This window comes from Panicum virgatum, chromosome 2K (genome assembly GCF_016808335.1).
Source record: "Panicum virgatum strain AP13 chromosome 2K, P.virgatum_v5, whole genome shotgun sequence".
Lineage (NCBI taxonomy): Eukaryota > Viridiplantae > Streptophyta > Magnoliopsida > Poales > Poaceae > Panicum > Panicum virgatum.
The window spans coordinates 50,071,839-50,093,591 of record NC_053137.1 but is presented as its reverse complement, the minus strand read 5'-3'; the positions used below and the strand labels follow the sequence as shown (position 1 = coordinate 50,093,591).

The 21,753-nt window shown below is 48.5% G+C and overlaps 2 protein-coding genes across 3 annotated transcripts; one reads left to right on the top strand and one right to left on the bottom strand.

The window, feature by feature from the left end:
* Positions 1-2,171: 2,171 nt before the first annotated feature.
* LOC120682937 (ricin B-like lectin R40C1) lies at positions 2,172-9,425 on the bottom strand. 2 transcript variants are annotated; one of them, XM_039964949.1, is made up of 4 exons: positions 9,074-9,425; positions 8,557-8,907; positions 8,121-8,265; positions 2,172-2,486 (listed from the first exon to the last, which is right to left on the bottom strand). In XM_039964949.1, the coding sequence occupies exons 1-4, from the start codon at positions 9,365-9,367 to the stop codon at positions 2,269-2,271; spliced, it is 1,008 nt and encodes a 335-aa protein (XP_039820883.1). In that variant the 5' UTR covers positions 9,368-9,425; the 3' UTR covers positions 2,172-2,268. The 2 variants fall into 2 exon arrangements, with proteins under 2 accessions (XP_039820883.1, XP_039820888.1); XM_039964954.1 differs by having other exon boundaries at positions 8,557-8,901; positions 9,074-9,407.
* Positions 9,426-12,085: 2,660 nt separating this feature from the next.
* LOC120682904 (E3 ubiquitin-protein ligase UPL5-like) lies at positions 12,086-21,496 on the top strand. Its single transcript, XM_039964927.1, has 3 exons — positions 12,086-14,070; positions 14,793-15,376; positions 21,023-21,496. The coding sequence occupies exons 1-3, from the start codon at positions 12,309-12,311 to the stop codon at positions 21,284-21,286; spliced, it is 2,610 nt and encodes an 869-aa protein (XP_039820861.1). The 5' UTR covers positions 12,086-12,308; the 3' UTR covers positions 21,287-21,496.
* The last annotated feature ends 257 nt before the right edge of the window (positions 21,497-21,753 follow it).

Genomic DNA, 21,753 nt, shown 5'->3' with positions numbered 1-21,753 from the left:
TCTACCTTAATGTTAATTGGGAATAGATTAACGGAGGAAGGGATATTAAAAGATTGAAGCTGTCGTGTCACATCTAACGACCAAGTATATACCGGAGACAAACACTTGCCGATAGATGGGCAGGGGAGGCGGCTTCCTCGAAGCTTCCTTGGCATGTTGGGACGCTGGGTGGCCGTGGCATCCACCACGTGCGTGGGACCCACTAATTCTTTACTGCCCAATCCATCGTTGCGCACGGATGAGAATAAGATGTGGTTGCGCATTCATCTTCTTTCTACCCCTTCTTGGTTATCGCATCTCCTGCACGCGGGCAAGCAGTGCGGCTTTGGGCATGCTCAAGCGGCGAAGCGACCTTGGGCGATATCGAGCACACGCTGATGAGCTCTAGCGGAGCGACCGAGCTGGCTGGAGACGGCGCAGGCTTGGCGGCTGTAGGTAGTCCAGCTCCTTCAGGCCTCCAGGCTGCTCTCCCTCGGCGGACGGCATGGGCGAGGTCTCTCTCTCTGCGCGCGAGGCGCCCCTCCCCTGCTTGCTACGCCGGGAGCGCCGCCCCTCCCGTCGTCCCTCCCCGGCCATGGTGCCCCTCCGCTCCTCCCTCCCCTGCCGCACCGCCCCGGCCGCTACGCCCCTCCCCTCCTCCCTCCCCACAGCCGCGGAGCTGTGCGGCGTGGACGGGCCTCGCTGCGGCCAACTCCCGACGGAGGCGAGGCGGGCGGACGGCGGCGTGAGTCCTCGCGCGGGCGGCGCCGCGGCCTCGAGCTCGGCCACGGCGGGGCCACGGCGTCACGGCTGAGGCCCTCGCGCGGGGAGCGGGGCGGCCACGGCAGACGGCGGGGCTGGGCAGATCTGGCGGCCTAGAGCTCGGCACCGCGGGTAGACGGCGGGGCTGGCTAGATCCGGTGGCCTCGAGCTCCGCCCGTGGCGGCGGCGGCCGGATCTGGCAGCCTCGACATCCGGCTATGGCGGTGGTGGCGCCCTCCTCGAGCTCCTCCAGGCGCAGCGGCGGCGCACGAGCGGGGGTGGCTGGCGAGGCGCGGAGGGACTGCGGGCTGATTTATACTGAATTCAGGGTTCTTTTTGAAAAAAAACCAAGTAACGCGTGATCCAGGCAGTCCATTGGCCGATCCGACGACCGAGGTGAACTGCACTGACGTGGCCATGCTCGCCGCCGACCTTTTGGTGCGCGAATCGTATTAAGAAGATTTCTTAGGATGGGTACTGGGTGTGGGATGCAAGTGCGGACGTGCGTGGCCTCCTCTAGTGTGGGCTGCGTTTCTTGTGGCAAGATGAGCCCGTGCAGGCTTTCTCAAGCTTGCTCTGATTTCATTTTTTTTAAAGCAAAATTCTATTTTCTCCCTCAACTATCGTAAAAGTCTGATATTCATCATTTAAATACAAAACTGGCTATCTATCCTCATCCAACTATCAAAATCATTTATTTTACATCCCTAAACAGTTTTACAAGTGGTATTTACATTTTTTTCATAGATTTTCTTATTTCTCTCTCTTTTTCACTCAATTGAGGTAGCAAACGTGGACAAGTGGTAGAGGAACACATTTTTGTAACTTTTCAAGTTGAAACTCCAATAAAATTGAAATTTAAAATTTTGAAGAAAGAAAAAAATTAAACTTCATTGAATTTTTAAAGCATCAAGATGAGCTCCATCTTTAACAAAATTTGACCTGTGTGACATATATTAGAGGTATGTCACTAGAGAATTTTGTGAGTATGGGTTCTATGGCAAAAATTAAAGTTTATTATGAAGGATCAAATTTAAGAAAAAAGTATACTTTTATTTATTTTCACATATATTTTAAATTATGTGAAAAATAAATAAAAGGTATATTTTTTTCCTCAAATTTTGATTATTAAAGCAGAGAGGGCGACCATGCACCACCATACCAATTTTGATTATTGAACAATACCAATATAATGCATTTGTGCCATTGGTATTTGGATCCTAGTGCTATGCAAAGTGCTAAATTAGCACTTCAAAACAGTGTTGCTATTGAGTATTCCCTCCATTTCAAATTATAAAACGTTTAATTTTAGAATTATAGGTCGTTTCAAACCAGCGTAATTCAATGTTTTTAGTGTGTCACTGAGATATGGACGGTCAAATCCTAAATCATCACACCGATTTATGTCATATACTGAAATGTCCAACAGATAAACACCACTTCAAGACTTTCTTGTGCTTATTGTTGGTGAAATGTGCAAAATTTTGTACAATAGGAAACAAAATAATCATGCAAAAGCCGTAGCAACTAGCTCGCTGCGCAGGGAGACATATACCAGGGGACAATTTTCCACTGCAGGTCGTCACTCTCGCGCCAATGTGATAGCATGATGGTGGTGTCATCACCATGGAAGGCGTCGAAGTTCAGGGAGGTGTTGTCCACCGACTGGATGCACCGAAAGCCATGCCCCATGTCCCAGCTCGTCGTCCACAACACCGAGACGTCCAGGTAGAATGGGTTGTACGTAGGCCTGACGGTGGGCCGTGAAAATCCGAGGGCCTCGTGGGCCTCCAAACTCATGGGCAAAGATTTTAGGACTTTTTATGGGCTTTTTAGATAAAAGATAGAATTGGACTGGGCCGTGCTTAAAAAAGATCGGCGCAGTCTGGATTTTAGACTTGGCCCATGGTAGTCCATGGATAGGAATTAAGGGCCTGGCCCGTGGATAATAGGAAAGGGCTGCTCCTCCTCGTGATAAGGTTGGGCGACAGGGCGAGGGCGAGGGCGCCGCCGCCGCCGCCGCCGCCGCCGCTGCCCACGCTCCGCGCCTTCACCTTGTCGACGGCCTTGCTGTCATCCGGCGCACCGGCGGTGTCGACCCCGTCCAACATCCGGCGGTGTCGTCCCCAAGCAGGCCGGCGCGGCGTCTCCCTCCTGGACCGCTGGACTCCACGGCTTCGGACCTCGCCGCCTGGTGTTCTTGGGTGCCACGACCGGTGAGGAAAAGGCTGAGACGATCCTCCCTTAAATCTTTTGATTTCATGCTACTGCTCTTGATCCCCACACGCATTCACCCGCCCCTAATTCTTTTGATCTGGATCTGCAGGCTGCAGGCGGCAGTTGTTTTGCTTGACGACCTGAGGGAGCTCACTGGCTAGCCAGCAACTCCGATCCCCTCTCAGCTCTGCTGGTCAACACGGCGCATCCATCCCTAGCAAGCGGATCCCCATTGTCTACGGTGCATATTCAGCTCCATCCGTAAGGTATGTCCTCGCACTGTCGAGGTATTTTTTTTCCCACAGTGCCGCCACCCCTACCTCAATCCTCGTTCCTGTCCATCTCCGCCACCAAATTCTGCTCTCCTTCCTTCCTTGTTTTTCCCCTACGGTGCTTTGGGCTTGAAACCTGAATGCTTCTCGTGGTGCTACTGGTACAGATCCACAAGGAAGCAGCGTCCCGCAGCAAGAGGAAAGAGAAGCAGGGAGGGAAAAAGATTTGGGCACTTGCAAGATCCATCACATCTCTCTGCATATCCTTGATTTCCGGGTTAAGGTAATCCTCCGCCACCAAATCCTGCTCTCCTTCCTTCCCTTGTTTTTCCCCTACAGTGCTGTGGCCTTGAACCCTGAATGCTTCTTGTGGTGCTACTGGTACAGAGCCGCAAGGAAGCAGCGGCCGCTGGTATGTTTCCTGAATTGCTTGTGCCGCAACTTAGCAGAATAGCTGGTCGATTTATTGCTATGGCTACTTGCGAATAGGTGGATGGATAACCATAAAGATGCTAGTCGATTTTTTGATCCGCTGATATAGATGCTAGTCACTTGTGTGTTTCCCTTTCATTTGTTGACCAACCAAAATTTAATAGGAACTATGCTTGTAACACAGATTTAACAGCATGGCCAAAACAATTGATATAGTACTAACTTACAATGATGTGCTGCAAAACAATTGATATGGTACTGGCTTAGAATTAACAGCATGGCCAAAACAATTGTTGTTTAAGGAGGTTGTTTGTAGAGCCAAATTTAACTTTGGAATATTAGATGTGCTTGGGCCCAATGCAGCTATCACGATTTCAGTTTGAAATATTAGAATGCACCTTAAATTTCAGAACTGATACTCACACATTTTTTGTATGTTAACTTTAGTAAATAACTGTCTTGTGGCTTCTATATTTCTTGTCATGTACTAGCGTTGGTATATGTGTGCTTCTCTGTAGACTAGTCAACAAGCTCGATGCTCTTGTGCATTAAGCCCATGGCTGATTATGCTTTTGCTGGTCTGCTTATGCATTTTAATACATTATATTGCCTTCTGAATTGTCTAGTTTTTTCCCATGATCAGAAAAGGCACACAAGCAGTATCTTACTATGTTTGCATCCTATATCCTATATTGTCTTAATATGCTGGAACTAGATAGTAGAGAAATGCTATACAAACTGAGTTCTATGTGCTACCGCCTTTAATTTCTGATGGCTTATTGCAGTATCATTACTGGTTAGAAATGGAAGGGGTTTCAGCTGTTCCAGAACTTGTTGCAGAGAGTCATGAGTCTATGTCAATTGATCAGTCAAGTCGGTCATCCAAAAAAAGAGCTAAAGTTTGGGAACACATAGAGTCAGAAGTAGTAGATGGAATAGAAAAGGCAATCTGCAAATATTGTAGGACTCAGTTATCTTTGGTCGCTGGGAAAGGGACATCTCACCTAAATAGGCACATCGGATACCACTGCCCTCAGATTACACAAGAAGATAGGGATAGGTTCTTAGCAACCTTGAAGTCGAAGCCTAGTGATGGAGACCAGGTCATCTTCGATCCTGTAGTCTTTCGAGGTCTAATAGCAAAGTACTTCATTAGTGCAGAGATTGCGTTTCGCAAAGCTGAAGATCCCGCTTGGAAAGAAATGATAAATTATTGCCAGCCATCGTTCAGAGTAGTTGGTCGGCAAAGTGTTCGGGCAGATTGCCTTCTGTTGTATGAAGAGGAAAAGCTTATGTTGAGTGACCAGTTCTCAAAGTTGAAATCCCATGTTAGTTTGACAGCTGATTTATGGTCCTCCAATCAGAACTTGGGCTACCTAGGTGTTACGGCACACTTTGTTGATGAGGAGTTTGAGTTGCAAAAAAAAATCATATCATTCAAGCAGATTTCTTTTCCACATACATCATATGCGGTACAGGATGGGATTACCTCATGCTTGGTAGAGTGGGACTTAGTTGGCCAGCTGTTTACTTTGACATTAGATAATGCTAGTGTGAATAACAGAGCAGTAAAGGACATGCGTGATGCTTTAGGTTCTGAGATGTTCTTCAGAGGTGAACACCTACATGTGAGATGTGCTGCCCATGTTCTGAATATTATGGTCCAGGCAGGTTTAAAGGTCATTCCTCATTCAGTTCTTAGAGTGAGGGATATCATCAAGGTTGTCACATCCACACCATCTCGGATGCAAACTTTCAACACAATTGTACAAACATTAGGCCTCAAAGTGAAGTCAGGACTGGTTCTGGATGTTCCACACCGATGGAACTCCACCTATGACATGCTAAACGAAGCATTGAAGTACAAGGTGGCTCTAAACAGATATGCGACTGAGCAACATCATGAAGCTCCAAGTGATTATGAATGGGCAAATGTGGAAGCTCTTCATGGCTTTCTTCAAGAGTTCAGTGAGGCAACTAAAGCATTTTCTGCGGATAGGCATCCTACAGCCCATCTTTTCTTGAAGATGCTGCTAGCCATCCGAGATGTTTTGCTTGATGAGACATGGAACACTAATGAGCTCCTCAATGAATTGGCTGACAAGATGCATACCAAATTCCAGAAATATTGGACAAATCCTAATATTGCTCTTCTTATAGCTGCTGTGCTAGATCCTAGTATGAAAACTGACTTCATCAAGTTCTACTTCCACACAATTGGTGAACATGTTGATCTGAAAATGAGAGAATTAAAGCGGTACTTGAAGAAGTATTACCAAGAATATGAAAAAATTGTGAGGATCAACAATTTACCTGCGGTCAATGTATCTGATGAGCAGGCCATGAGCGAGTCTGTTGAGTCTGGTACTAGTTCCTTAGGTCTGGTATGTGGTAAAAGACGCGTGGAATTTGCATTTGCCCAATTTGCATCACAAAATTCAGATGCTCGTTCAGAACGATCAGAATTGGATATTTATTTGGAGGACCCAAGGATCCTTGTGAGGTCAGATGAGAACTTCAATGTTCTAGCATGGTGGAAGAAGAATTCAGATGCATATCCGGTCTTGTCTTTGATGGCTAGAGATTTCCTCGCTATCCCTGTCAGCACAGTGTCCTCAGAGTCTGCATTTAGTGCTGCTGGAAGAATCCTTGGTAAAGATAGGACTTCACTCTCCCCTGAAACTCTTGAAGCCCTAATTTGTACTAAAGATTGGTTGATTGGATTCAATGATGAAGAGGAAGGCGAACCAATGAGTGGAAAAAGGATGTTCGGTTCAGATGATGATGAAGATGATGAGTGAAGGCCCTTTGCATAAGGCTCCTTATTTTTCAGGTACACTGAAAAGGCCCTTTTATTGCTGACTATTTTCTCGCTTTGTTGTGATTTTGTTTCTTGACTTCCAAACATCTCATTAACTAGTTAGCACTGTGTTGATTATTTGCTTATGCCGCAAAGAAGTCATCATTTACATTTGCAAAGTTCTTATTGGTTTTATTCGGGTAAGATAAAACATTATCAGTTATCTGTGACTGCTCATGTAGCCAAACTTTGAGCCTATTGGTTTGTACAACTTAATGGAGCAGCATGCATTAGTTGGCAGTGGAATATAACTTTGGTGCTTTGGCAGCTATCTATGCTTCATTGTGGCCTGTTTGTCTAATAAGATAACAGGTTGCAGGTTGAAAGTAATGTTATTCGTTGCCTCTTACCCAATCTCCTAGTGCAGCACACATACTAGTTTAGTTTTTTCACTTAATTAATGCAAGTTAAATATTTCAGCACACATACTAGTTTCCATTGGTAACATAAGGTACTGAAAAGCTAGCAGACTATAGCTAGTCTGAATTAGAATGGTAACAAGATCTGAACTCTGCATTTTAAACTCTGGACATTGTTAGCAGGCTACAAGTGTGCTAGCTATATCCATCATTGTCACCCATCAGCTAGATTATGGTTTCTCTCTGATGTATCACATTTTAAGCATTTTATATTATGCTAAATTGCTAAGTGCTGACTGCAGGTTACTTGGTCGTGTGAGGGCATTTGATCGGCATTGCAACATGGTTCTTGAGAATGTTAGGGAGATGTGGACTGAGGTATATCAATATATGGCATGTTATCTGAGCTGCTGTATCAGTTCCGTCTCTTGTGTTTATGTGTTCATTAACATCTGTTGCTCCTGTTATAGATACCAAAGACTGGTAAAGGCAAGAAGAAGGCTCTTCCGGTGAACAAAGACAGGTTCATAAGCAAGATGTTCCTCCGTGGGGATTCAGTCATCATTGTTCTCAGGGACCTGAAATGAGTTGGACAACTTTGCTTTGTTCGCTGTCTAGTCCGTATGCCAAACACTCCAAACATGGGTGTATAAGAGACGATTCTTGGTGGACTGTTTTAGTTGGATGCTGTGATGCACCTCTTGTGTTCAGTGGTACTTTTTATTTGGCTCGATCATCAGTATATCAAATTTAGAACTCTATTGTTCCATTTTTCGATTCCCTGTGTCAAATGGTAGCAGGGTTTGAGAATTGGCAGCTCACGGGCTACTTGGTCATCATGGGGTTTAATAATGGCAGCCTGCGGGCTGTGCTCCTTTAGTGAAAATGGATTGGCCCATGAGCATATATAGGATCAGGGCTGGGCTAGGATGATATTACTTAAAGGATGGGATTGGATAGAATAAAACTAATTATTTGAAGGGCTGGATAAGGATCGGGCCAACTATTTAATTAAATAGGGCTGGATTGGGGTTTGGGCAGGATCATGACCCATTCCCAGGGCTAGTTGTACGTAGGGGTGGTAAAGGGCCCAACATTTTGAACTAGGAAATCTAAGGATCGGGACCTAAAAGGGCCGGGCTCTAAACATATGTATTTTTGAACTAAAAATTTTAAGGGCTTTATTGGACTGTGAAGAGCCCATTAGGGCCATGGCCCATTACCACCCCTAGTTGTACGGCACAAGCTTTGTAGGGCGGCCATCCCCCTCGGAGCCCCTGATGGCGTCGCCAGTGACCTTGTTCACGAGGGCGAAAGCAGGGTAGCCATCCTCGTCCCTGATCATGTTCCCGGGCCTCTTGTCCTGGATCCAATGCTGGTACACAGTGGCGGATGTACACCCCGGGCCACCCGTACCATGGCCCGGGGTTCGACCCAAAAAATTGCTGAAGAAGTCCAAAAAATTGTTGAAGAAGAATAAATATACTACTTCACGATGACACTTGTTGTATGTTTTCTATCTTTCCATTATGTTCTTGTGTATCTTTTGAACTTCCATTATGTTATCATGTATCTTTTGAACTATGAGTTTGTCGATGTCTGATTTTTGTCACAACTATATTTAAAACTCGGCCCGGGGTCCAACTCAATGCTGGTTCCGCCACTGCTGTTACACGTCGTCGGGGTCGGTGGGCGCGAGGCAGATGTTCCCATCGCAGATTGTGACACTGAAGCCCTCGTCGGCCTTGCAGTAGATCCGGCAAGTGGGCTCTGCCTCAAGCCCGGCGAGGGGGCTGTTAGCCTCGTCGTTCCAGAAGAGGATCTTCCAGCTCCGAGTGTCGCCCCCGGTCCGGTTCGAGAGGAAGAGAGCGGCGCCGTCGTCGCCGCCGGGGGAGGCGTCCAACCCGAAGCCGACGTCGTGCATCATGCGGATGCGGCCGAAGTCCCTGCCCAAGTGTCCGCTTTCCGTCCACAGCACAGACTCGTCGAAGTCCTCCGGGTTGATCTTCACTAGCCTCACCTGAAACTAAGGAGCTCGAAATTAAAGAACTCCACGGTTCAAATACATTGTTCCAATTCACATTCTCCAGCGACTCAAAGATCCAAGATTTCGCACAAAACAGTGAGAGCAGTGCAGAGCAGGAGGAAGGGAAGATCAGATCGAGTAATCCCGGGGGGAGGGGTGGGATTACCGGACGGTTCGGGCCGAGGGAGTGCTGGACGGCTAGCCCAGGGACCTTGTTGACGAGGGAGAAGACGGGCTTGCCCTCCTTGTCCTTGACCCGCAGGCTGACGCGCGTGTCCTTGAACCAGTGCTGGTGCTCGTCGGCGCGGTCGGCGGGGGCGAGGACAAAGGCGTCGTCGCGGACGGCGAGGCAACGCCCCTCGAAGGCTCTGCACAGCACCTTGAACGTGGGCTGCTGTTCGCCGCAGGGGCCGCCCCCGCCCAGCGGGCTCCAACCACGGTGCCACCAGAAGCCGGACATTTATCTTCTCCGGTGGGGGTTTTGGATTCTAGATTGGTTGATTCAATTAAAGAACCATGGTCGGCCAAGCGATATTTTGGTCCCTAAATATGAAGGCGATGGTTGGCTGGTTCCGTGTCGCTCACCCCACCCAGGAAGCTTCGGGAGCAACGGGGTATGCATATTTTATCTTTATTTATTTCTAAAAGTAAGTTTCCATAACTAGCATAGATGGAAGGGCGACACGCATTTGATTAAAAACCCAAACTCTAATAATTTTGATGATAAAGTAACTATGCAATTAAACATATCGAAGATTAACATAGTCAGTCTACGGATGCTCATTTGTCCAACTGATTGTTCATCATGATTGAAGAGGTAAGAATTTTCACAGGATAGCAAGTGCTAAAATATTAGAAAAAATTCTCTATTTGACACTACCAAAGTTGCTAATTTCTTTTTTGACCCTCGAAAGTTGAAACTTTCTTATTTGACACTACTTCAAACTTTCATTTCCAATATGACATTCCATCAATATCTGAGGCACTAACTGTGCTAACTAGTACATAAAAAGACCATTTTGCCCATGAATCAAATTAAAGTTTTGTTGTCATGAAGTTATATCTGCATAGCAGGGGCATTATTTTGGCATTATTGTTATGTTTTTTGGCAATATTCTGATATTATTTCAGCTTTCGTTTATGCAGTGACGGGAGCTGGGGTTGCGGGGGCAATGAGCATGAGAGGTAAGAGAATTATAATCAGGGGCAATTCGATCCAATCATATTAAATCTAACAAGTTTCACTCAGATGTTAACGGAATTTGCTAAAGGAGTTGGATGCAATGTTATATTGGGAATGAAAGTTTGAAGTAGTGTCAAATAGGGAATTTTCAACTTTTGATGGCAAAAAAAAAAGAAATTAGCAACTTTGGTAGTGTCAAATAGGTAATTTTCTCAAAATAATTAACCAATGCAAACTCTAACTTTATCTAATTCCCTTACTTCTCATGCCTTTTACCGCGTAAAAACATGGGTTACACAATGATCAAAGGTGGGCTCACTAACCTATTAGAATTAGATGAAATTTTTACGCTTTCTCAAACAAAAAATAGCAAATAAAAAGAATGAAAGGTCAGGAACTGCAAATCGGATATGAGAGCCAGGGCCGGCTTAGGAGTGGGGGCAGGCAGTGCAACCGCCTGGAGTCTATAGAGCTGGGGGCCAAGATCATATAGGTAATATACATAATTATTACATATAATTTTTTATTTAGCATAATAAGCATTTAAGAGTCCACCACAATTGTTATTTTTATTACACTAGCCTAGTATCCATGTGTTACTATGGGTAATATAATAGACCCATAATATAACAGATCTATATAACATTGTCAACTTTGTATCCTTTCACTTCGTCTGTGTTTTTATTGATGATATAATAGACCTATATAAGATCACCAACTTTGTAGCTGTTGACATTTCGCAGCGTCATGAATAAAATTCGCAAGCACACGGATATCGTCGTAGCTTTCACCCAAGAGTATTCCAGGATATCGTATCCACTAAGGAATGTGAGTATATTATCTAAGGATCAAATTTGTCCAAGAACACCACACTACCGAAGAAGTATGGGCAAAGAGGATTTCTAAGGCTCAGAATCAAAGGTGAGAAAGAGTTAACTAGTTGCTTATTTCGGGCTATCAATTTCCTGTGGATAAAACCATGTGCTCTGAAAATAGGGCTACAACGATATACCGGCCGAACGTGGAGGGTTGGGCACAAAACAGAGCTGTCACCACTTGCAAAGTACCTCGACAAACCTTGAAGTATATCACAACCAACAGGTAGAGTCTAGTTTAGACATCACGTCTACACTGTCTTCTACTGACTCTATAGTTGATCAAGAGCATCCATCTTTATCTGGAGTCGTACTCTAGAGACATCCATTAAATTAGTGGACTATTAATTTGGCAAACAACTAGAAAACTAGCACTACTTAATTAAAAAACTAAAGCACAAAAAAAAATCACGAACATTTACTACAATTGATAAACATCCGTCAAGGCAGGAGAAGAACACAAGGGCCGACAACCCCGGCACCACGCCTTGCTCCTCCTCCGAGCCGCCGCCGCCTTGCCTAGGTGGGCGGCAGCATCGTGGCCAGGGGCCGTGCGCTCCTAGGCTCCACCGAGCTCGCCCACACCGGCTCCCGTATGGCCGAGCTACGTCTCACCCGCCCAGCCGCGCTGCAACTCCGCGTACTCCCGCAGTTGGTAGAGGCCGCCGCCCAGAACTGAGTGGTAGCGTCAATTAGAATTCGATTCCAAATACGTGGGAGAACAATCGTACGCTCGGACTGCGTGACAGACGTAAGGACGAACCAAAGAAACTGTTGGAAGGACGAACTAAAGAAACTGTTGGCAGAGCCCACGAAGGATTGTTTACTTACTTTACAAACAGGTATAGATATAGATATTGATTTTGCAAATAGTGGACGGGTTTGGACATCCGATTTTGGGCCTGAAATAAACTGAGTTTTCTTGGCCCAGTTTGAGCCCAGCCCAGCCCTGCTCAAGCCCAGCCCAGCCCGCAAAAAATATAACTAGTAGCTGCGAGTGGTGAGATTGTGAGAATGCACGAAACTCCTCCGGCAGCAAGGATCGAAAAGGCCACGATAAAAATTAAGTAAACCATGGAAAGGCAATTCGAGGAGGGCTGAAACAAAGGGGAACCTAAACAAAACGCCAAAGCGAGATCAACCGAGGAGGAAGAAAGAAAAGGGCAGACCCAAACAAACTGCTCCGTCCTCCGTCGTCGTCCATCCTCACACTCCCCCCAACCCATCCTGCTGCCTGCTTCCTCCCCCAAATTCGGCTCCTCCTAAACCCCCCTCCCCCACCTCCTCCTCTCCGCCGCGGCCCCAATTCCGGCCTCCCCGACCCCGATGAATCCGATCTAAGCATGTCCGCCGCTTTAGCCTGCCACCGCCGCAACCCCAAGCGCCGCCGCGACGCGCCCGATCATGCGCTCCCCCCCTCATCCAAGCAGCCGCTGATGGCCCACGCCGGCGCCGGCGCCGCCGAGCCGTCCTCGTCGGCCTCCGCCTCCGCTTCGGGGGCCGATGGCGCCTCCGCGGCGGCGGCGCCCCCACCGTCGCCGCGGGAGGCGCACTTCTTCGTGCGCGCCACCGACTCCAAGACCATCGCGATGCACGCGGGGTGGGACGACACCATCGGCGCCGTGCTCGACCACCTCGGCGCCTGCGGGTACGGCCGCGATTTGCGGCTCCTCTACGCGGGGCGGCAGCTCGCCCCGGAGGCCACCCTCGCCGAGCTCCGCCTCCCGCAGGACTCCACGCTGCACCTCGCCGCCCGACTCCGATCCACCCAGCACCCGCACGCGTGGCAGCTCGCGGCGCACATCGCCGCCACCGCCGCTGGCGCCGAGTCCGGGGCCGCCAGCGTCCCCGCCGCCGCTTTCTCCCTCGACGAGCTCGTCAAGGACTTCATCCTCCGCGCCCACCGTGCCAACCTCGGCCTTTTCCGCCAAGATCGCGGTGCTGCAGGCGAAGACCGGGCCACGGGGGACCACGCGGCGGAGTACCTCGACATCTTCCTGCAGGCGGGCGCCGCCTTAGCGTTGGTTCGCCTCTACCTCTCAAAGTCCGCCTTTCGCTCATACGCCGAGAGTGCTATCAAATGCTTTATCGCCACGGACTCTTCGTCCTTACCGATGGATGTGCTTGTCTTGACGGCGCCAGTTCTACTTGAATTCTGCCGCTTGCTTTCCATGGCTGCGGGCAAGAAGGAATTACTCTATAGATCATGCCGGCGTTCACTTGCATCAGTGTTATCCACTGGGCCCAGGCTGCCCCCAACCATGAACTCGCCAACCAGGTTGATCGAGCAAATCCTGCCATTTGCCTGTGAAACAGTGGATGTGGTCCTTGAAGGACTCGCATCCATGTCCATGATGGTCTCACCTATTGATCTTGATGAGTTCTCAAATTTCTTTAAAGTGATGTGCCAGCAGGCACGCCATTGGATATCCGGTGAGGGGTGGATGCCCAGGAATCTGTACAGCAGGGAGTCTGAGCGTGGTAATACATGGATGTGGAGGTTCTACAACATGTCGATGGACATGTTGAAAAGGTTGGATGAGTGCTTAAAGAGGTTGGAAATGGATCTGTCATTGTCCTCAGATAGCATTGGGGTCACGGAAGGTCAAACCATATGGGCCGCTCGATCACACATCCTGGTTGTGTTGACTGAACTTGATTTCATCTCAGCGATTTATGAGGAGGTGGGGCACAACCTACAGCTTGTGTTGATGGCACACAGGGCACCGCTCAATGCACTTGTCCGCTGTTCCAAGAGAAATGAGCGGCTCCATTGGCTCGTGAAGCATAAAAATCTCCTCTGCTTCGAGGCAAGAAGGAATTTAGTCTTCATGATGCTCCCTGAAGGGAAGGATGATTTCGGGGAGCTGCATGAGATGTTGATCGATCGGTCACATTTACTTGATGAATCCTTTAATTACATCGCGCAGGCAAGACATAGTGAGCTTCGAGGTGGGCTGTTTATGGAGTTTAAGAATGAGGAAGCTACAGGACCTGGGGTTCTGAGAGAATGGTTTTGTTTGGTGTGCCAAGCTCTTTTCAGTCCGAAGCAAGTTCTCTTCTCGCCTTGTCCTGAGGATAAACGAAGGTTCTACTTGAATGAAAGTAAGTTTCCTGGGTACTATCTTACCATTTCACATATTGTTATATTGGTGTGGCACTACAACTAAGCAACTTCACACTTGTGGGGCGTAATATACTCTGTTATGTTGAGGATCGAATCTGGTGTGATTTTCATGTATCCAATCCAAATATTTGAATACACGATGATGGTCGAAATTTTGAAAATTTGAGTGCATATGTTTCCCAAAGGACAGCAATCTTAATGTCTTATAGAGCCTTGTCCTTCCCAACTTTGCTGGCTGCTTAGTTGCATACATTGTGCGCGTTTTGCTTACTACAATCACATAGTAAGAAAAATTCACCTACTATAAAATGTAATTTTTAACTTATCATGTACTCTGTTTTGTTGAGCTTATCAATCCTGAAAGCTGCCCTATGTGATAAGCCTATGCTTGACCAAAGAAGTATTATATCACTTGATGCAGTCAATAGTAAGCTGTAATGTTGTAGTTGTCATTGTACAGTATGGGCCCTTATAGCTGCATGATTATGTTCATGAAATGAGAAGATTATGATGCATTTTGTATGTTGACAGTCCGCCTATGAAGACAATAGCCATCCCCTACTTATTATAGTTATTGTTCCACCTTTGGCTTTATTTTTTCTATTTGATTGTTTCTTATTTATCCATAGTTATAGTTATGGATCCACAGTGATGTTGCTCCAATATCCTCTAACCTTTGACAGTTATCTGCACATTGCAGCATCTGCTGTGGATCCATTACATCTGAAGTACTTCACTTTTGCGGGACGAATAATTGGATTAGCCTTGATGCATAAAGTGCAAGTCGGAATTGTGCTAGACCGTACCCTGTTCTTGCATCTTGCTGGGAGAAGTATTACACTAGAAGATATTTCTGTGGCAGATCCTGTCAAATATGCAAGCTGTAAAAGGATTCTGGAGATGAATGCTGCTGAAATTGATGATCTATACCTAACATTTTCCCGAGGAGCTCATGAATTAGGTACTCGAGAGACTATTGACCTTTGCCCAGGAGGGCAGGATATCAGTGTGAATATCAGAAACAGAGAGCAATACATTGATCTTCTTATTAAGAACACCTTTGTGGATTCTATTTCAGCTCAGCTAACCCATTTCACCCAAGGATTTACTGACATACTAGTTAATCCTGATCGCCGTAAAGAATTTTTTGAGTGCTTAGATCTGGAAGACTTAGACCGACTGCTAGGAGGAAGCAACGACACAATAAATCTGCAAGATTGGAAATCACATACTCAATATAATGGCTACAAAGAAAAGGATCGCCTGATTACTTGGTTCTGGAAGGTATGTTGTATTGCTTTGTACAAATGCATTCTATCATGACTTATTAGTTTGTGGTGCTGCTTTATGTTTTGACCATCTTCTGTTGTGTGCTCAGTTTTTTTATTCAAACATACCATTTCTCTATAATCTCTGTTAGATTTTGTGGGAAAACAAAAATATCAAATAATTTTTGCAGACCAATCAGGTCATTGCATGTGGTACATTTTTTCTTCGAAATACCAGATGTTCAGAAACAGAAAGAGAGGAAGGGGGGGGGGGGGGGTGCAAATTTGAAAGTGGATGACCCAGCAGGCCGACATTCAGACTACTGAGAAACCCAAAACGGACACCCGAAGCCTAGGAATCCTAGAGCAAGTCCTCACATGACAGTTTGAAGAAGTCCAGAACCAAAAGAAAGCAGCAACATGCTTTTCTAGCAAGCGAGAACAAGTTTGTCACTCCCCGTCGCTAGGCAACTCGTCATCAAACTCCTGATCTTGCGCTGAACCGAGCAGCAGGCGGGGAGGGGGACTGGCGCCTTTGTTGGGTCGTCACAACACTTGTGCATGTGGTACATGTACAAATGTTGTGAGACACAATCCTAATATAAATGTGTGTGATAACAGCATCGTTCACTTATGATACGTAGCTATTTTTTTTTAAATACATGCTATTATATGCATTCCTGTCCCAATAAAAATGGCTAATATACACTATAACTGCAGAAAGTTACATTTTCCCAAGTATGGTATAATTTTTCCTTGATATGCTTTACCTAGCTATCTGTCGTGGTGTGGAAAACCACAGCCGGGTGGCGGAATGCACTCGCCTAATCCTAAGTGTAGGATGTGCTTGGGGGCAGTCAAGGAATGCTCGATCTAGAGGCGTAAGAACACGGAAGCACACAAGAATTTAGAGTGGTTCGGGCCGTCGGAGCGTAATACCCTACGTTCACTGTGTGATGTATTGCCTGAGCTTGTGTGCAAGCTGGGGGAGGAGTTATGCATGTCTCTGCATGTGTGAAAACTTGTGGAACCTGTGTTCTAGCGGGCGTGCTCTCCCTTTTATAAGCCCAAGGGGAGCAGTACACTGAGCGGGACCCCGACAGGTGGGCCCGACGATGTATTATAAACTACACTTTGGCCTTCAATGCCTCAGATCCGGAGATCTTGTCGTCGGCTTCCGTGCGTAGCTTCTGACCAGGGATGGTCTTGAGCTGTCCTGTCGGAGTAGAGTCTAGCCTCTGGAGCCGCGCGTCGAGGTCATGATGAAGCGCCGAACTACTGACTCAGTTCGCTGTAGCAGCGTGCACTGTTGCTCCAGTTAGTAGCTGGTCATCATGACTCGTCGCCCACACGTGCGGCGCTGAGACACTGTTGCGTGCCTCGGTAACAGACGAGCCGCCTTGGAAATAGGCGGGCTTACCGTGTTGTCATGTCACGCCTGTCCAACCCGTGAGTGGGTATCCGATGCCCTGCTCTGGCAGCGCACGCCCCAACCACCAGCATTTAATGCGGCAGGAGGGCTGGCTTCAGGCAGAAGACTCGTGCCTGTGGGACACGTGGCGGCACCGGACCCGGGGGTCGGCGGCCACGCCCACAGGGGCACGTGGCGGTTCCGGACCCCTACCCAAGCGGGGAGTGGAGGTCCGGAGGTCGGCCCTGTGGGACACGTGGCGGCGCCGGACCCTGGGGTCAGCGGCCGCGCCCACAGGGGCTTGCGAGGGCTCCGGACTCCTATCCAAATAGGGTGCTGGGTCCGGGTCCCTTGGCTGGCTCGATGACTTAGGCCTCCTGGAGGTCTAGCTTCCACTTGTAGAGGCCCAGGTCCGGCCCGCGGAGGTTCGGGACCTGTCCGCGGGGGTCCGGACCCGGGGTTCGTGGTTGCCGCTCCTGAGCACCTTCGTCCTTGTCTTGTAGGAGAGGGTACTCCTGTCTGAGTGTACCGACAGTGGCCCCCGGGCCCGAACCCGCAGGTGGGGCCAGAACCATGTCGGAGTCGTCGGGAAACGCCGTTCTTCCCGCCCTGGATTCTGCTGTCGAGCACCTGCGTCGCCTGAAGTCCGCCCTCGGCGCACGCCTTGTCGCCGAGGGTTAGGAGCCTGTTCGGATGGTGGCCGAGCAGCCCTGCACATGACTTAGGATCGGCGTTTAGTAACATACCCACGTGGTCCCAAATCCTGTTGGCAGAGGTACTTTGAGATACGCAGCCGGACCTGTGGAACAGAGCTTAGGAGGCCAGCCCTCAAGCTAGAATGAGGTCCGGACCTCTAGGTATGCAGTTCCGGATACTAGGGCATCTGTTACAGAGTGATGGAGTGCACAGGCTTAGGGTACGGAACCAGGCTAAGCGGCTGCACAGGGCTCCGGACCACCCCCGGGAACAAGTACCTCTTCCCCGAAGCAGGTTCCTAAGGGGAACCGGACCCCCCTCTAGCAGTGAGGGGTCCCAAACTGAACCACATGCCGGCCGACTCAATTCGGACACAGGAGTGGGAACCACGCGGGGGTTAGCGCAAACATAATGCGTAGATTGAAATTGGAATGTAACATCCTTAGAGGCGAACTGAGAATAAAATTTTCCTTAATAACTAGTTGTACATGAGATGTGCGATGTAAGACAGAACACAGGTTTATGAGGCCGGAGCTGTTCGGACCTCCGAACCCCCAGTCTTAGGTACTACGGTACTCGCCCTAGGGAGGTAGAGCATGCAGGCTTAGGGTACGGAACCAGGCTAAGCGGCTACACGACTCCGGACCTCCCCGGAGGGTGAGTACGCTTCCCTGAACCTGGTTCGTAGAGGTCCGGACCCCTCCATTGGGGAGGCTCACCGGACTGGACCACACGGAAGTACTACCTAGTTATAAAGGAAAAGATTTTATTACCTGCTGGGCCTCTAAGGGTAGGACTTACAGAGATGTAGAGTCGGGAGTGCGACCGGAGTCGGCTTAACATCGGAAAGAGCCACCAGAGTCGGCTTAGTGCGACCGGAGTGGGCTTTCCTCCGGAGCAGGCTTGGTGCGACCGGAGTCGGCTTTCCGCCGGAGCGGGCTTGGTACGACCGGAGTCGGCTTTCCGCCGGAGCGGCTTCCTCACATGAGTGAGGTATACTGCGAGCTGGGATTTGTTGAGGCTGTGCTCCCCCCAGACCTGCTTGATGACGAGCTGGGAGAGCATGACCCGCTGTCGCCATCCTGCTGACGCGGGCGCTTGCCGCGCGAGTTCTGGCCCCCGGGCGCTCGCCACCTGAAACCTGGTGATGCCGAGCCGATGATCAAGCGAAAGCCAAGCAACCCCTATCTGGCGCGCCAAATGTCGTGGTGTGGAGAACCACAGCCGGATGGCGGAATGCACCCGCATAATCCTAAGTGTAGGATGTGTTTGGGGCAGTCAAGGAATGCTCGATCTAGAGGCGTAAGAACACGGAAGCACACAAGGATTTAGAGTGCTTCGGACCGTCGGAGCGTAATACCCTACGTCCACTGTGTGATGTATTGCCTGAGCTTGTGTGCAAGCTGGGGGAGGAGCTATGCCTGTCTCTGCATGTGTGAAAACTTGTGGAATTTGTGTTCTAGCGGGCGTGCTCTCCCTTTTATAAGCCCAAGGGGAGCAGTACATTGAGCGGGACCCCGACAGGTGGGCCCGGCGATGTATTATAAACTACACTTTGACCTTCAATGCCTCAGATCCGGAGATCTTGTCGTCGGCTTCCGTGCGTAGCTTCTGACCAGGGATGGTCTTGAGCTGTCCTATCGGAGTAGAATCTAGCCTCTGGAACTGCGCGTCGAGGTCATGATGAAGCGCCGAACTACTGACTCAGTCCGCTGTAGCAGCGTGCACTGTTGCTCCAGTTAGTAGCTGGTCATCATGACTCGTCGCCCACGCACGCGGCGCTGAGACACTGCTGCGTGCCTCGGTAACAGACGAGCCGCCTTGGAAACAGGCGGGCTTACCGTGTTGTCATGTCACGCCTGTCCAACCCGTGAGTGGGTATCCGATGCCTTTCTCTGGCAGTGCACGCCCCAACCACCTGCATTTAATGCGGCAGGAGGGCTGGCTTCAGGCAGAAGACTCGTGCCTGTGGGACACGTGGCGGCACCGGACCCGGGGGTCGGCGGCCGCGGCCACGGCCACAGGGGCACGTGGCGGTTCCGGACCCCTGCCCAAGCGGGGAGTGGAGGTCCGGAGGTCGGCCCTGTGGGACACGTGGCGGCGCCGGACCCTGGGGTTGGTGGCTGCGCCCACAGGGGCTTGCGAGGGCTCCGGACTCCTACCCAAATAGGGTGTTGGGTCCGGGTCCCTTGGCTGGCTCGATGACTCAGGCCTCCTGGAGGTCTGGCTTCCACTTGTAGAGGCCCAGGTCCGGCCTGCGGAGGTTCGGGACCTGTCCGCGGGGGTCCGGACCCGGGGTCCGTGGTTGCCGCTCCTGAGCGCCTTCGTCCTTATCTTGTAGGAGAGGGTACTCCTGTCTGAGTGTACTGACACTGTCCTTTTTTTTTGCCTCTATCATTTTGTCATAGCAGTTCATGAATTTAATTTGCAGGCTTCTAGACATTATGTCTTGATTTGTGCTTGAAATGCCCTTTTTTTGTCTTGGTTGATCACAATCCCAACATATTTGAACTTGTAGGCTGTAAATCAGGCCAAAGCATTATGTCTTTGTGCAAAGGAAGCTAAACAAAGTTGAATCTAGTTTGTGTCTGTTTAAACCATGAGGTTGAAGTTTAGTGTTACGGCCATGATGAGATGCATTAGTTAGCCAGGCCTACTGTTCAAGGACTTTGGATACATTGCCCTTGAAATTTGTAGTGGCCACATCATTGTGATGAAATCCTTTACTATTTTAGTTTTGACTGTTGCTTTGTCCAGAAATTTGGACAGAGATGACTGACTGGTATATGCTTAGCAGCATCGTCCTTTATCCCATTCATCTCTTAATCAAGCTACTAATTGAAACTAGGCTATTAGCTTGATCCTTGGTGCTACGCTAGTACACTATTAGATGACATTTTATGTTGGATTCACCAAAAAGCAAGTTAATCATTGATATACGGGCAGTGTATTTTTTCTTCTGTTGTTTTAAGAGAATACACAGGAGGAAACTATGCCTCTGTAATTTTAAGGAGAGTGCCATAGTGGGCATAAACCCAAGACCTCAACCACTAGAACCTTACACTCTACCATTGGTCTACATGGCTGCATATGTTTTAGTACAAATAGGACATGACTGGACCATATTTTACCTTTTTGGCGGTTCTGTGCAAATAAACAAATCAATATTCTTAATTCATTTTGTAAACTTTAGTTTAGTTACCTCATACAATTCTTGTTGATGCTTGTGTAAGTGAGATGAGAACAACAAAACAACTTTCCTCATGTTGTTGCGGATGCACATTTGGTTGGAGCTTCATCAACAGGAGCCAGGACCCAGGACCTGGTTCTTTTGCTGATATCGACCAGTATTTATATAGTGGACTGTGGAAGTGTGGTGGCAAAGTGATAACACATTGCCCTGCTTTGACGTTGTCTGAAACATGGCTAAATGTCCCTTGTTATCTTGCACGCATACATACCTGTCAAGAAATTCATCTTTCTTATAGAGCAGCCCCATTATGTATTGCCAATTAGCTTCTCGCGTGCTTGGATGCTTATTTGCTCATACTGCAGGCAGTCGAGCGCATGTCAATGGAGCAACAGAGGCAGCTCCTCTTCTTCTGGACTTCAGTGAAGTACTTACCATCAGATGGCTTTGGTGGGCTGAGCTCCAAACTGTACATATACAAGACATCCGATTCACCTGACCGTCTCCCATCGTCTCAGACCTGCTTCTACCGCCTCTGCCTCCCTCCTTATACATCCTTGAAAATGATGGAAAACCAGCTGCAGAAGATCACACAAGAGCATGTGAGCTGCAGCTTCGGTACATGGTAGTTGCTGCCATTCTGGAGCCGGAACCGGCATATTCTGTACATATTAGGTTAGTTCCATCCTGTTATCTCATTGCATCTTATCATAGAAGCTTCAAGGTAATAGGCTGTCTCTTTTTTTTCTCTCTTTTTTGTATGTACCGTGAGTTAGTGTTCTGAGACACTAAACCTAATGTAGATGGAATTGGTAGAAAGCAGATTCCTTTTATTTCCAGATGTGTGTGATGCTGCGCGATCAGCTGGTGGCAGTAATGTAACGACGCGCGCCTGTAGCTGCATTGTGCTGACGAGTGACGAGCTCCGACTACCATTGAACTGCTGATGGGCTTGTTGATCCGTAGAGGATAAAAACATGGGATTGCCTTGTGATCGGAAGGAAGTTGACTTAGGCTTAGCCCAGCCCGGCTCTTGGCATCTGAAACAAATTCTGAATCACAGCCATTTTCGTTACGCGCATGCTCGTTGTAACCG

Excerpts from the sequence above, each read along its gene's own strand:
- LOC120682904 (XM_039964927.1), top strand. The coding sequence starts at position 12,309 with ATGTCCGCCGCTTTAGCCTGCCACCGCCGCAACCCCAAGCGCCGCCGC. Across the intron at positions 14,071-14,792 it reads AAGGTTCTACTTGAATGAAA|CATCTGCTGTGGATCCATTA; the intron begins GTAAGTTTCCTG and ends TGCACATTGCAG. Across the intron at positions 15,377-21,022 it reads TGATTACTTGGTTCTGGAAG|GCAGTCGAGCGCATGTCAAT; the intron begins GTATGTTGTATT and ends CTCATACTGCAG.
- LOC120682937 (XM_039964949.1), bottom strand. The coding sequence starts at position 9,367 with ATGTCCGGCTTCTGGTGGCACCGTGGTTGGAGCCCGCTGGGCGGGGGC. Across the intron at positions 8,266-8,556 it reads CGCCCACCGACCCCGACGAC|GTGTACCAGCATTGGATCCA; the intron begins GTGTAACAGCAG and ends ACATCCGCCACT. Across the intron at positions 2,487-8,120 it reads CCGCCCTACAAAGCTTGTGC|CGTACAACCCATTCTACCTG; the intron begins CGTACAACTAGG and ends CCGTCAGGCCTA.